The sequence below is a fragment of the Copadichromis virginalis genome, linkage group LG6, assembly GCF_057382275.1.
Source record: "Copadichromis virginalis isolate Kocher_CV1m ecotype Utaka linkage group LG6, C_Virginalis_male_GT1.1, whole genome shotgun sequence".
Lineage (NCBI taxonomy): Eukaryota > Metazoa > Chordata > Actinopteri > Cichliformes > Cichlidae > Copadichromis > Copadichromis virginalis.
Genome location: NC_140623.1, coordinates 26,746,258 through 26,762,304, shown reverse-complemented (window position 1 = coordinate 26,762,304; position 16,047 = coordinate 26,746,258). Strand labels below are relative to the sequence as shown.

At 40.9% G+C, this 16,047-nt stretch overlaps 1 protein-coding gene across 3 annotated transcripts; it reads left to right on the top strand.

Moving 5' to 3' along the window:
- Nucleotides 1–1,140: 1,140 nt before the first annotated feature.
- serhl (serine hydrolase like) lies at nt 1,141–12,098 on the top strand. 3 transcript variants are annotated; one of them, XR_014920892.1, is made up of 13 exons: nt 1,141–1,316; nt 2,842–2,985; nt 3,352–3,465; nt 5,255–5,296; nt 5,390–5,409; nt 5,492–5,566; nt 8,004–8,110; nt 8,184–8,263; nt 8,361–8,395; nt 8,477–8,553; nt 8,644–8,731; nt 10,262–11,384; nt 11,690–12,098. XR_014920892.1 is itself a non-coding variant. In XM_085459542.1 (12 exons), the coding sequence occupies exons 1-12, from the start codon at nt 1,259–1,261 to the stop codon at nt 10,403–10,405; spliced, it is 984 nt and encodes a 327-aa protein (XP_085315668.1). In that variant the 5' UTR covers nt 1,141–1,258; the 3' UTR covers nt 10,406–12,098. The 3 variants fall into 3 exon arrangements, 2 of the variants coding, with proteins under 2 accessions (XP_085315668.1, XP_085315669.1); XM_085459542.1 differs by having other exon boundaries at nt 10,262–12,098; XM_085459543.1 differs by lacking the exon at nt 1,141–1,316 and adding an exon at nt 1,342–1,487 and having other exon boundaries at nt 10,262–12,098.
- Nucleotides 12,099–16,047: the final 3,949 nt, after the last annotated feature.

Below are 16,047 nucleotides of genomic sequence, written 5' to 3'. Positions count from 1 at the left end.
GAAATGTCCAGGCTAAGGCACTGCAATGATGCCGACGTGCACACATCGGTAACAAAGTCATATACAACACTCCCATTATAGCTCATCTTAACTAAAACCCTAGTCAATATTTTGACCTTTACTGCCAATAGCAGTCATTTAGTTACTATAGGACAGTAGTCAAACTTTGTAAATGTTTTAGGTTTGCAGGCAAATTGCATCCCCCCCACATAACTGCTAAAGTGCACCGTGTTGATGTTCACAATGGAATCATCTTGCCTCTCAAGCAAATGGAAAGGGTGTACACAGATGCTGCACAGTCCAGCTTGGATGCATTTGAACATAATTTGGAATCAGGTGACACATCTGATCCGAGGTCAAATACAGTTAATGACTTGGGGGGGGGGGGGGGGGGTAAGGCTGCGATCTGCTGCCGCCTTCATTTGTTAAAATTACAAACTAATTCAGTGTCAACTATATAATATTAACCTGACCAGTTTCCTGGGAGAAGTTTGCGTGTTTGCAATTGCTATAATTGAGTATCAGTGTTGAACTAGACATATTAGAAGGCCTTCTTTCGTGAGTCTTCATTCATACTGCACAGTTCTGAAGTCTAGTTGAAAGCAGCATTAGGAAAAGAGCATGACGCTGAAGTCAAGTACTGCATTTTTCCAGCATGGAACACTCGCCTACTATCCGCTGCAGCATGAATGCACACTTAAGTGTGCAAGACTAGTGTGGCACCAAAACAGTATAGATACAGCCTGCATTTAGAGTGAGGAGCAAGACCAGACAAATGCCCTACCAAGCACTTGCTGCCCATTAGTGACCTCGGGGAAATTTGAATAGACAGGTGGACTTTAGCAACAGCACCACAGGGTGAAGAGGGACAAATGAAGTCAGAGTGAAGACAGACCTTCCACCCCTCCATTCCCAGTGGAAATCAGTTTCAGATCACATCTATTTTTAAATTTAGTGTCCACACACACACACACACACACACACACTAAATCTCACTGAATTCCACCAGGGGCCCTCTGCTGGACTTTTTCACATAACATTGGGGAGGCAAACGACAAGTCCCTCCTCTTCTAAACTGTGATTGGTTTACACTATGGCTTCAATAAGTGTCTAGCCAATAGAATTTCGCGTGCGGTCCAACACCCGGAAGACAGCAGTGAGTGTCAAAGAGCCCGAAGTAGGTTGAAGCAGTTTAAACGTTTAAGGAAAAAAAAAAGTTGTCAGTCAGGTTTTATTTGCAGTGTTTTCAGGCGCAAAGATGATGCAGGCTTTGAAAGGCGTCAGACACGTGACATCCAGCACAATGAAACAAACAGGTAACCGGCAAGGCTCGTGCTCGTTTTAAAGCAGTCCGAAGTGGGGGAAAGAAATAGTGTTTGCAAAGTAGCGACTTCGTCTACAATTAAAGCACATTCGCAGTCTTACAGCGCCGATATGAGCGAAAATGTCATTCACAGACTTAACAAAAATATCTGGACAGCCAACAGGTTTGTGGGGCAAAGGTTATTGCCCGATTGAACTTGTGATTTTAAAGTATTGTTAACTGTAGGAATAGCGTGTCAAACATGAGGCCTGGGGTCCAGCACCAGCCCACTGAAGGGTCCAGTCCGGCTCACTGGCTAGCTTTGCTAGTCTGAAAACTGCCAAAAAGTCAAATAGCTTTAGTTTCAGTAAGATGTTCAGCTCCTCCTAGTGAGGCGAGGCCAGCATTACTACATAGTTACTGTATGCGAAGTTAAAGTTGGGACTTGGACAAGGTGTTTTAAAGGATACTATTAAGAGGCAAAAGAAAAAAAAAAAAAAGTCTCAAGCTGTTACCCATTTTATAACTAGATTATGAATATTTAACTTGCTGTATTGAGATTTTAGAGCAGATTAAATCATTTGTGGCCCATTAACTGAAGTTTGACATCCCTTCCACTTTCAGTGGCATGTTGAAGACATATTGCCAGCTTTGCACAGTTTTCTAAAAATGTGACCTAGTGTAGACACGCAGCTGAACAGGGCTCCGACCCCATATTAAGTTTAAAGAAAAGTAATAAACTTGCAGAGATAAAAAGGCAAATGCGCAGGTTTTGGCTTACTTTACTTGGTGCTCATTGAGAACTTTCCCAAAGTTTTATGGATCCAGAATTTAGTCAAGTCACTCCTACCTGTGGTAAGGTTGGCATTTAAGTTTCCTGAAAACACAGAGAGACACATTAAAGAGTCACATAATTGAAAAATGCGTTAAAAGTATTAACCAAAGAAAGAAAACAAACTATTTCTGAATCAGTAAAGAAGCTCTCACCTTCCTTCAAGACAGGGTACCAATGAGCTGAGCACGGCTTTTATTCCTGTTCGGTTAATTGAGCAAGTGAGACACAGGTATCTGCAATTAGTCAAACAAAAGCTGTGCCCACAAAGCCAAGCCCCGCCTCCAAACAAAGGGGAGTTAGGGCGTGAGGAGACATATTTCACCCACATGACCACCAGGGAAAGTTTTTTTTTTTTTTTTTTTAATGATTGTTCCTTTACATCAGGGGTGCCCAATCCCGGTCCTCGAGAGCTACCGTCCTGCAGCTTTTAGATGTATCCTTGTTCCCACACACCTGAATCAAATGAATGGCTTGTTATCAGGCCTTTGCCAAACATGATGGCATGCTGAAGAGGTAATCAAACCATTTGATTCAGCTGTGTTGGAGTAGGGATGCATCTAAAAGCTGCAGGATAGTAGCTCTCGAGGACCGGGATTGGGCAGCCCTGCTTTACATCAACTAATACATACAGTTGGTCACATGATCAGAAACTAAACCAGACAGATGTCGCAAGTCTTGTTAAACCAGAGTGCGCTGTGTCCAGTTTCAGAGCTCTCTGTGGCAGTCCCGTGGGGGGAGATCCGAGGTAAAGTCTGGGGTCCTGACCACGGACATCCTGTGCTGTGCCTGCATGGCTGGGCTGACAACTGCGGTACATTCAACACGCTTGTTCCCCTTCTGCCAAAAGGTGAGTGTTTTGTACAATGCACATTGACCATCTCCAGTGGCTCCCACTGTAGAAACCTCAGTGCCAAAAATTGAACCCTATGGACAATAATTCTTAAAATCAGCGGATTCTGCTGCTCAGCTCACTCAGGTGTGTGGCATTCGGTTAATTTGAGTGTACAGCTTGTGCAAACAGGTGCTGCCGCTCAGCTGCTGGAACAGCTGCATCCCATCCAAAAAGACTGGATCTGAGGATGACATAATTACCACAGCACTTTACCCAGATTTTACAATTGTAGCTGACGGATTAGGAGCGTTTTCCTAGCTTTGTGTCCTTATTAACCTGAAAGCAATTTTTAGTTTGCCTTCTCCCTGTGTCTCCACTCAGAGTGTCGATATGTGGCAATGGACCTGGCAGGTCACGGTCGCTCGTCGCACCGTCCTCCTGGAGTTCTGCACGCCTTTCCTTCCTACGTGATGGATGTACGCAGAGTCGTTGATGGTGTGTGAGTTCGAGGACACTTGCAGTTAAGCCTTTAAATCCCATCAGAGATATCAGTGTTTGTTCCAGGATTGCAGTTTGTGATCATCGAGTTTTGGCTGAAACTTACATGTTATCCTTCCATAAACTTCTGCACCCCACATTTTATAATCCTAAGAGGTCTTTAACTCTACACTTAGTTGCTTTCCCTCATATCCATGGGAGTCGCTTTGGTCCATTAGGTTGAGAGAAACTCTGTGAGAAATGTTGTGACAGCTAACATGACATATTTATTGCTCGCTACTGCTCTCAAAGGCAAGCTGCAGCAGTATACAGCTCCTGCAGCCAGCACAGCTGCTGGCTGAAGATGCGGATGTGTCTAATGCTCAGGCTATGATGCTATTTATGTATTCATGACTGCACGGTAACTATCCTTCACTGGTCCTGTTAACATGAGCTAGCATTAAGCCTGAGCCTGTGATGACAGGTATGTAATAAATACACCGCAGGTGTTCGGGAGGCAGCATGGCTGCAGTATAACTGGGAACTACTGCAAACTTTAGTTATAGTTATTGTTAATTTAAATGTAAATAATTATTGTTTTAGTTTGCACTTGAAGCAGGCTTGTAGCCCCGAACAAAAAATTGTGTCTTGGAAAAAAAGTTTAACAATGAAACTCTAAAAATCTGTAAAAATCTTGGCAAAGCTTTCGAATTAGAAGGAGGAAAACAGTGAGGTTTGAAGAGCAAAGGATAAAAAGCTGAAAATGTAAATGAAGGCCAGTAGATGATGTGTGCTGAAATCACATCCTGGACTCGGACCGTTCTAGAGCCGGGGGCTGCTGTGGCTGAAGGATGATTCACTGTGTTTTTTGGTTATATGAGACACATAATCAAAACACACAGTGGGATGTTTGTGGTAAATTTACAATATTTTTATTACAGTATAAAACAAAAGGCTTAAAGGCCACCCATGTGGAACAGAAGATGCTGTTTTCCATCAACATGTTTGACATGATGCAAGCCAGTTTGAACCATTTCCATAAAAAAGGCACAGTGTATGAAAGAGCTGTCTTGTGTTAACTGACCTATCATTTCTTTACAAGTCTTGGCTACTCCTCCTAGTTTAATCAAACGTACATGCGGTGATCACCTAATGTGGCTTCACCCAAACTGAGCACAGTTTGGGTGGCTTGGTGTGTAGATAAATGCGCCTGTAACATATTTATCTATACTTGGAGTACCACCAACTACCTGATGCGGGTGTTACGCCAAAGCTCAGCCATCCTGCAGTCACGATCACAGCTACGGCCCGTCACAGAGGACTGAAGCAGCCCCACTGTTGAAGTTTCACCCACTCACTCTGTGCTCATAGGCAGTGATGAGTTGCCGCATCATCCGTAACAGTGTCATAATACTCAGCCTTCACTGTGGATCAGAGGGAATGTAAAATATATGAATATAAAAGCATCTGTGGCTTTTTCACAGGATGCTTTGTGAGCTTTGACAGTTTTGTTGTTTTTTTTTAAAAGTGGGCAAACTCTGACCTCTGAGGTAGAGCATACACTGCAGTTGAAAATGAGATGATTTTAATATGAATATACATTTGACATAATTTAATATGCAGTTTATGGATCTAGAAAAAAAGGCCCTTTAATGAATGTTATTAATTTCGAGCATATTGCCAGAGCTGCCATGCATCTTCCTGACAGCTGAATCACAGCAGTGAGGATTTCTTTGAGCTAAAAATGGTCTGTGTTCTGTGATGAGATACTGAACCTGGTTGATGATGTGTGAAATTACTCCCACAGCTCTGCAGTGGAGCAAATTCTCCATTATAGGCCACAGCATGGGTGAGTGCAGCTGTATAAAGAATTCAAGCTTTAAAACGTATGTTTAAAAGTGCACGTTTATTTTATTTCTCTGTCCACCTCTTTGTATTTCAGGTGGTAACGTTGCAGGAATGGTAGGTGACTTACGATTAAGACACATTTGAGAGTGCTGTGCTTTATTGGGTGGCATCATTGTCCATGTGGCGTCTTCTGCAGTTCAGCGCTCTGTATCCGGAGATGGTGGATGCCGTTGTGCTGCTGGACTCCTACGGATTTTTACCTACAGACCAGGTACTTGTTTCTTTTTTTTCCTTTGTTACTCCACATCTGTTTTCATAGGAAACATTATTCAACAATACAGAAACAGATGATACCCACACATTCTCTGACTCACCCAGTATACGGTTAACCCTGTACACCCCCCACCACCATCCCAACCTATGTAGTGGCACATTGAAAGAATTAGAATAAGTTAGAAAAGGGTTAGGGTAAAGGTGTTGGATATACATGCCAGACTGAAGTAGTTGAATGCTCACTTTTCATGTCTTACCTCACCCTAAGTGAATTTGTGAGTCGAGCCTGGGGCCACTGTGGCATTGTTTTAGTATGCAACTGAACAGTAGCTGCGTATGATTTACTGTTTTCCACAAATAATATGGCTTGAAATATTGGCCTGTCCTCTGGTGTGCTTTTGCCAGTGCAGGCCACTAGTAGCTCAGTGGGGGGAGAGCAGGTGTAGCGGTGTTACGGTTCTAGCAGGTGTCCCAGGGAGCCATGATGGCTAACCAGCATCCAAAAAATGCAGTAGTGCAGCCATCACTGGTACACTGGTTATCAATGATTATTTCTCCCCAAAACGAGATGTCTGCTGTGGGGGGGAAAAAGTCTGTTCTGTCCACCATGATTTTCTTTCCAGCTTCTTCTAGAAATGCTCCATAATAATTGATTTCCAGTCCTCATGAAATGTGGGTTGCTCTTGGGGCATCAAGGCAGACCTGGCTCTGTAGATTATTCTAGTTAAGTAAAACTACATATCAGAAAAATGATCAAACCTTTTCTGCACAACCTGTGGAAGCTTTGGTTCAAATGTGATTGGGAAGCCTGCGTGACTTCAATAATGTTATCGTTAAAGTAGCAATACAGTGTCGTGCAAAAGTCTTGAGTCGCCCGTCATTTCACTTTACTGCATTGACGGTGTGTTTGGAAGCATTGTCATACTGAAAAATGAAACTGTTACCAGTCAGATGGGGTGGATCAAAATCTGACCATATGTTTTTATAATTCCATCAATTTGATAAGATCTCCAACACCACCAGATGAAATGCAGCTTCAAACCAGGGCAGAGCCTCCACTGTGTTTTGCAGATGGCTCTAGACAGCCTAGAGCAGGGGTGGGCAATCTCAGGCCACGAGGGCCGGTGTCCCTGCAGGTTTTAGATGTGTCCTCGAACCAACGCAGCTGATTTAAATGGCTAAATTAGCTCCTCAACATGTCTGGAAGTTCTCCAGAGGCCTGGTAACGAACTAATCATGTGATTCAGGTGTGTTGACCCAAGGTGAGATCTAAAACCTGCAGAGACACCGGCCCTCGTGGACCGGGATTGCCCACCCCTGGCCTAGATAGTCAGTGTTGTTCCTCCTCTGCTTATACTGACACAAACTGGAACCACAAATACTGAATTCTCTAATTCATCGCTACATACTGATTTTTCCAGTTTTTGTGTAATTTGGAGTCAGGAGAACTGCTTTTCAAGACCACTTTAAAGCATTATAAGAAAATCTGGCTCCTTGGAAACAAAATGTAAAGAAATAAAGGGTATTGCAAGACTTTTCCGCAGCACTGTTTGTCACCATAAATACAATTCCCATCAGCGGTTCATTTACACCCTCTTGTGCATCATGTGAACCCATGAAGGGGGAAATTATAACGCTGACGTGTCTCCGATTACTTCTTCCTGAGTGAAGTGTGATTTTTAAGCATTGTTAGGCCTCTCACTGTGTTTGTATTATCTCATCCAGCCTGCTATTATTTAAATTTTCCAGTCTTCTGTGTAGAACAAGAACAAACTTCTTAGTTACAGCTTAAAAAGGGCTGTTATGTGTGAAATAAGAGCTGTTTGATTTACTCCAATGTTTCTTTTCCAGCAAACAGAAAGATGACCTGGGTGCCGCTTTCAAAAGTGGATAACTATTTATTTATTTATTTATTTATTTATTTATTTATTTTTGATTAACTTTAATGTGACAGCTTCTTTTATAGTATGCAAAAAGGCTGCTGTTGTCTAGCAACTTCATCTAAATTAAGTTTTTCTCCTGAACACGTTGAGGTGTAGGTGAAAAGTAGAGGAGGTGCTCGGTTTTTGAGAGCATATAATTTGCAGTGACGAGAAGCCCCCCTCAGAGAGAAACACCTCTCTGGTGACCTCTAGCTAATTATAGTTTGATTTACACTTCAGGGCTTCATGACTTTGTGACAGTGTCTAATGAAGTCTGGATTGTGAGAAAATGAAAAATGCTGTAGGCGGTTTGACATTTTGAAAGGCGTTGCATTTAAGAAACACTTGCGGCCACCAGTGTAATTGAGTCTGGCGCGATTTTTGACCTTTAGGCCTGGGCTAAGGCTTTACATTATATTATTGCATGTTGCATGTCTCTATATTATTCCTGTACAATTCACCCTTGTGAGTCGTTTTCAGTTGCTGTCCTTATTTATCTCTGCTCCCTCGCAGAAGGAAATGCCCAAAGTGATCAGGCAGGGGTTCGAAGAGATGCTTCTGTTTGAAAAAACGATGGAGGAGAAGAAGAGAGTGTACACTTACGAGAAGGCAGTAGAAAGGTAAAGCGCCTTCCCTTATCGGCAGTTTTAAAGGAGTTCACTCATGCGCTAACTTTGTTTTTGCAACCTTCAGGTTGATGTCTGTAAACCAAACTCTTTCTGAACGCTCTGCGAAAATCCTTCTGGAGCGAGGTCTGGTTCAGGTTGAGGGAGGTGCGTGTTTATCTTCCTCTCGTTTACCTTCTCTCAAGACTCATCTCTATTTCTTTTTCCCCTTATGTTTAAAGTGTAACTTCTCTTTCCCTTGCAGGAGTTGTGTTCTCCAGAGACTTTCGTGTTAATCTGGTAGGTTTCCCCTGATCATTTCTACCCAAGCTGTCATTTGCAGCAGATGGTATAAATGTGCACAATGTTTCTCAATTTCAGAAAAACATAGCACGCATCAGTTTGGAGCAGAGTCTGGAGCTGCATTCGAGGATCACGGCCTCTGTCCTAGTTGTTCTGTAAGATGGTCTCCTGCCTCTCGTTCTCTTATTGCTTGTGGAAAAAAATAAGAGACAAAATAGATTTGCAAATTTTTTTTGTCTTTACAGAGCAGAAAGTGGCTTGGACAAAATATTTGCTGAAGACGAGCAAAAAAAATTTACATCAGCACTTCTTCAGGCCTACAGGGACAAAAATGTGAGTGCACCTAACAGTCTGTTTGTGGAAAGCAGGTATGTTTGCATCCCCGTGTTTATTTTTAGCCGTTAAGCCTGCGCATAATTGTTCCTAGCAGACAGACAGCTGCACGGATGCTAGAGTAGCAGTGCAGTATGAGCTCAGTGTCTCAGGAGCAGCAGAAATTTATATAGCTGTGAATCTCAACACTGACCTACATACAGGAACTTGGTCAAGTGCTGCTGATGAGGGAGAGCAGAGGATGCGTTTCCACCAATCGTCTCCACTGAGTGGGTTTCTTTCCCAGTCAGATTTTCACTGAGAAACAAAAGATAAGCGTGGCATGTGGTGAGCACAGTGGAGCATTCAGCTCTTTCCCTCAGGTGTTTGTAGAGATTAAAGTAGAGATGTGAGAGCGAACGTAGGACTTGCATTCATTAAGCGCCCAAAAATATTCCAAATGACTTGGGATGCTGCTGTAAACATGGAGGACTTCATGTTTACAAGTTTAACACACAGTCATTTAAAATGGCTTTTCATAGCAGCCATGAGGGTAAGTAGCAGTCAAGTGCTGCTAATGTAGTGCACTTGATTAATTGATAATCAGTAACTGTGATTAACTCTATAGAATCAGAAGCTGGAACAAGTGTGTTAACACAATGCTTCAATGCATCTCGGACTTAGTTAGCATGTTCAATGTTAAACTTCGTGATGGCACAATAAGAGAAAAAGACTGAACAAGTATGGATACCTCTTCTCGGTAAAAAGAATATGGCAGCACATTTTAGGTTTGCAGAGGTGCTGAACAAATCACATGACTTCCGGAACTAACATGGAGATGTTTGACCACAACGCTAAACACAGCACACCAGCACAAATGTTTCATACCAACAGTGAAGCACGGAGGAGGAAGAGTAATGATTTGGGCTTGTTTTGCAGTCACAGGTCCCAAGCACCTCGCAGTCATTGAGTCAACCGCAAACTTCTCTGTATACTAGAGAATTCTGGAGTCGGATACGAGGCAATCTGTCAAACAGTTAAAGCTTGGCTAAAATAATACCATGAAACGGGACAATCATCCCAAGCACAGCAGAAAACAGAATGACTGAAGAAGAAAAGAATCAAGTTGTTGCAATCGGCCAGTCAAAGTCCAGACGTCAGCCCGACTGTAATGTGATCTAAGGAGAGCTGTGCATAAATAAATGTCTACAAACCACACTGAACTAAACTAACCTTGAAAGACTTTTCAGATTTAGTCTAAGTTCATGACCTAAACTGCGTAAAAAGATGGATGTAGCCATTATGTCATTGGTTTCCATGTTGAATTCTTTACTTGTGTGATTGAGACCTTAAACTCACCATGAAAATGTTTAGTGATTTCAGAAATAAAAAGAGAACTAGGGTCAGTTTTTGCGATCAGAGAACTCGCCCCCTGCTGGGCAGATCTTTCTGTGCTTCGCAGTCTGCGGCTCAAGTGGCCGGAAAGTCCTTTATTCCATGTTGAAAGCCTGCTTTATTCACCATCGTGACTGGTCTCATCTGTGTTTTCAGCAATCCGTGGTGACTGTTCCAGGTGATCATCACATCCACCTGAATAAGCCTGACATCGTCGCTCCAGTTGTGTCTGACTTCCTGCAGACCAAAGTCCTCTCACGCTCTGCTACACCAACTAATGGCCAGACCTCTAAGTTATAACAGACCAGTTACTCCTCGAGTCACGTCACACTGACTCTACTGCTAATCCTGTATTTGTACTGTACTATTTACACAGGTTTAATTTTGGTGCTTAAAACTCACTCGGCTGGTCGTCTTAGTGGACTCATTAATTATTTAAAGCCTTTTAAAAGGTAGTGATGCTGTTTAAATGAGAAAACAAAATTTTGCCATCACTGCCATCTCTGTCTGTTAACTCAGGCTTTCTGCCTCAGGATCTGCACTCACTAACATGAGGGCATCAGAGGTTTGAGTTCTTCTATTGCGCTGCCTGGAGCATGCACCACATACTTCAAGCAGAGGCAGTTTCAAACACATTATACCACATTGGAGCTCTCAAACTTAAACTATTATTAAACTATTCCATAGCTTGATAATTGTCCCAAGCACAGCAATAGTCTGTGGCCATATTAAAGTCACACAGGTGAAACTGGATGAAGGGGTTTGTCATTATCTGTGAATTCCTCCCACACAATCACTTGAGCCACCAAACTTGGCACAAAGGTACATCTTGAAGGCCTCTGAAGGTTCTCATCTATGTCAGGTATTATTAGGTCCTGGTATTGCCTAGCAACCACCTAGCAAGAGGCTCAAATGACTGCTTTTTAGCCTTTACATTCCTATAACACCTTATAAAATTAGCTTTAATTTCATAACTTCTTATTTATATCCACAAAATCTGAATTATGCATGTTGAGCAACCACCTAGCAACAGGCTAAAATCCATTTTTAGCATATGAACAACATCGCTTATTGTTTTACTGTTCTCCCTGTGATTAAGTATATCAGTTGTCCACAGCACCAACAGGCCAAGCAATACTGTAGCATGGGCACGTATGTGTTTCTCTAATGTGTTACTTCTCGTCTCCTCTGTCCTCCCTGGAAATCCTGTCTCAAGTGTGCCGTTTTTAAGGATGTCTCATTCCTAAAATGCATCTGGAGGAGAGAGGAGGCTGCACAGGTATGGCTTTGTGGTAGTTCTTTAACCTCTAGCGTAGGCCATAAGAGCTAAGATATACAAACTGTGCTGGACTCTTTAAACAACTGCTCGTTTCATCCTCTTAAGTGTTTCAGTTTTTTTTAAGATGATCACAGTGTTTCTGTGAAAAGTAATATCTGCTCACATTGTGGAATGTTGTGAATGGTGTTTTGTTTTTGTTTTTGTTTGTTTTTTGTTTTTTAATGCTGTGATATCCTAAAATACAGTAGTAGCCTTTAACAAAACCATGGGCAAATGATGTGGCTGTGCTACACGTCATGTTTCAGTTCAACCTGCAGAGCCAGTGACACCATCAGCTGAATCGCCCCGTGCCGGCTGCCTTTGAGGAATGATTGGGATTCACTGTGGCAGCTCAGAAGTCTCACCAGTGTGCTGTGTGTCATTAATATTTTAGCAAGTGCACAGTTTCTCAGATGTGCGACCACATGTTTAATCTCATAGGTTAAGTAAGCAGTGGAGAGGAAAGTGTGTACCAACACAGAGAGAGCAGAGGACGACTCGTGACTTGAATAACAACTATGATTTTCCGTACAGGGTGTCTTTTTAGTAAATCTCAAGTACTGAAAAGCTTTTATTTTGAAGAAACAATTTCCATAAAAACAATTTCTGTGCCTGATGCACTTTTTTTTTCTTTTTTTTCTTCTTCTTATATTAAACTGATGGCATTAATTGCAACTGTCTTACAGTGTCTTTGTTCTTCATGAAATTATAAAATCTTGAAAGTTCAATTAAAGTTTTTCGACTTTCTGACAGCTGTTGAAGCACTTGTGAGCTTGGCAACATCAATTTTAAAACAAGCTCAAGAAAAGGGGAAAAACAGTCTTATCATAGATATCTCATAACTTTCTATAATGTTCAATACAATTCAATTTTATTTATATAGCGCCAAATTGCAACAGCAGTCGCCTCAAGGTGCTTTATGTCCTGATTGTGGGTACTTTTTTTTTTTTTTTTTTTTTAATTCTACTGCAGTATTTCAGGGACACCAATGCTTAAAATATAGTATTTATAATAATTAAAATTTAATGGTGCATACATTTTTGTTTTTTTTATTAGATTGATGCCATATAGGTTGAACCGTGGGCGGCCACTGTGGCTGTTGCAAATTATCCAGGCGTCTTGTTTTAGCCTCTAAATTTAAAAACAACAATAATATTAACAGTAAAGTTTATTTATAAAGCACTTCTCAAAAGGATCATTATAAAGTCCCTCCCAGAATAAAAGCAGAATAAGATAAAAGAAACTAAGAGGAATAAATTACAAATCAATTAAAATAAAGATTCAAGAGGAATGTCAAAATAAGAACGAGATAATGTTATTCCAATTTTAATGCAAATCATATCTTAGAAATCTAGACATTACTCCTTTAAGTGTATCATATTTGATAAATGTGATTCTGGGACTACTAACATAAAGTGCACAACTGTTTTTAAGCAACGAATTGTACAAAAATGTCATATGTAGCAAAAATTATACAAAATAAAACTCATATGCAAACTTATATTAAACTTCTTTGTGTTTATGTTCAAAATACACTCCAGTATTAAAAAATAAGAATTTTTTGGCAATTAATGTTTCAGGCTTTATGAATAAGCATGGTAAAAAAATAAACATAAACACATAAACTCTAGAATAAAAGTTATGAAAAGCCTTACAATACAAATGAGTTTCCAGCAGTGATTTAAAAGATGACACTGATGACGTGAGCCAGTTTTCCTCAGGTGGGTCATTCCAAAATCAAGGAGCCCTTAACAGCAAACGCTCGACTGCCTTTTGTCTCTCAGCGTGAGTTAACAGGGTCTGCCTGAGGATCTGAGGCTGCACACTGGTTCAGGAACAGCAGTTTGAATGTGTAATGTAGTGCCAGGCCAAGAAGGGCTTTAAAATCAATTCTAAAAGTAATGGGCAGCCAGTGCAGAGTCATTAGGAGTGGTGTAATATGTCCAGTTTCTTGTAAGAAGTCTGGCTGCTGCATTTTGCACCATCTGAAGTCAGTTGAATGCTTTCTGATTAATACTTTTTAAAAGACCACTGCAACAATCTAGGCGAGAGGAAATGAAAGCATGAACAGAGGCATATACATGTCTGTTTGGTGCTCTGCGGTTATCCATCCTGCTGCACTAAGGAGCCACATGAGAGGAATGTCTGTCTCTCTTCTGTTTGTCAAATTCAAAGTTAAAGGAAGGATTTTTCAGAAGTTTTTACTACAGAAAAGCGACTGGAGTCCAGCCTGAGAGTTCAGTTGAAGTAGGGCTCAGGCTGCTTCCTCCTCAACCTGACTCTGACCTTCAAACAAAAACCTGTCATTTTATATAAAGAGGAGCAAAAGTCCATCGCGTTGCAGTGAAGGTTTGAAATACTGATCTGCTACTTTTTGAATGAGTTCTTTGAATTAATTCAGCAGTTTCTTTGACTCTGCTTGTTAGCAAACTAATCTTTGAGGCTTTTATCGGGCGTTTTAAGTTTCTGTGCTTAAGGAAGTATCCAGAATCCTTTCTTAAATAAAAGTACCACAAATACCTCAGTGTGGAAATAAATGAATGTTTGAACAAAGCGTGATCTACTCAAAGCATCAGCTCCAAGATGTTTTAGTGGACTCATATTCGACAGGGCACCACTCTGTAGACCTCCTTCCTAAATCAAGACAAATCTGTGTGCAGCCACCGCCCCTCTCATAAATAAACTTGACAGTAATCTGATTCTGAAAAAATAATAAAAGTAAACTCACTTGTGTATCTGTGTTATATTAAAATTAACTTCTGTTGTTGATCTTTCACAATTTCAGCCTTAACTTTGTGTAAGAACTTTGTGTCTGAGCTGCATACTGAGGTTGTGTGGTGTCCATGCTCAGAGCTCACTGTAGGGCCCCAGGGGGAGGGATCATAGACTGTATATGAAAGAGGGAGAGATCAGAGGTAAAATCTGGGGTCTAGGGTCGTCCTTTGCTTTGGTCAGTCAGCTGAGACTGAAGAAGTCACTTGGATGAGTGACAAAACTTCCCACTGAAAATGCTACGTCCAGATAAACAGAATCAACTTTTGGATATTTGAGATTCATCTGCTACTTCTTTTGTTCTCCACTTGTATCGACTGAAAATATGTGAAAAAGAAGCTGGAGCTTTAGGAGCCCTGGGGAACTGTTACTCAAGATCACTTTGAAGATTACAAGAAACTCTGGCTGCTTGCAAGTAAAATAGAAATGAAATGAGGGGTGGCTCAAGACTTTTGCACAGTATTTTATTGTATTAGTACATAGAAACCACTATCCTGATTATCTTTAATTTATCTAATAATAAACACAAAGTCATCAAATAATAAGACAAATATTTGTTGAAATCTGTTTATACCTGTAATTTTAATGAGCACATGAGTTAGGTTTGGGATTAGAGTCATTCCATTGTGTATGTAGAAAGACTCACGGAGGCTGTGCGAGTTTATGGAGCTGAAGAATAGTTTTATCCAAACAAAATTAAAATTTTAACACAAGCTTAGATCTCTGCTGGTTTATTTGTTTGTTGCTGCTGAAGGACTTTGGGGAACTAAAATTGATCTCAGTGTTCTTTGAAATCTGCCTTTTGAAGATGTGTGAAAATTCACTCCTGCAGCACTGCAGATGAATTCTCACACACTGGCCTCTGCTCACCACCAAAGACTCGTGTTAAGTAGAGGAGAACTTATTTTAAGCTGTGATTTGTGTTTTGCTCTGTTGCAAATTTAAGCAAAGCATCTATTAGGAAATGGCCTGAAGTCAAGCTAAGCTGCGATGCCTGTAGATCACGTGATCTCAATACCAGCCCACATCACCTACACCTACACATTCAGTTGGCAAAACCCAAATAGGGGGACGCATGATTTGTGCCATTTGAGCTTGCTTACACTTTGTGCACACCTGCAAGCTGCTTTGCAACCCATTTTTGCAACCCATGCACAAAATGCATGATTTGTTCATGCATTTGGTGCATGCTTGCAAATATGAATCCTCCTACTGTCTGTGGTGTTCCTGACCGAGACTGTTTAAAACGGTTTCAAATGCAAGTCTCGTGATTCTATCTATTTACAGGCATCTCTTTAGGCTGATTTGGTTTTATTTCCTCTTTTTTCAAATATTATAGAGGCAAATTTGGTGTGATTTCATTTGTAGTGTCATTATATGAACAGTTTTACTGCACTTTATGAGGAAGTTCAAGCACTTCTGGACTGCAGATTTGGTATTTTAATGACTTTTACATTAAAAGTCACCATGGAGGCCAGGAATTACTACATAAAAAGCAAAGACTTTTACCACTGGGATTTAGAATTGTTTATATTTCCATCTCTTTTGTATTATTTTAATCCAATCTTTCGAGTATCCTCTTGTATCTTGTCAAGTCTTTTTCTGTGTTAAATGAGTCCCAGTCTAGTTACTTCCTCGTTTATTTTGTTAGTTATTTGTCTCTTGTGCTTTGCCACTGGTTGCACTTCCCTTGTTATTTTCTTGATTCCTTTCAGCTGTGTCTTGTTACCCTGGAGTTTCTACTTCCTTTGATTACTTAATTTATAACCTTCGTTTCCCCTTTTCCTTTATTTGGCTGTCATACTTGTGTGTTTCTGCTGTTGAAGTGGCATCACTGTTGGTTTTCTTCATG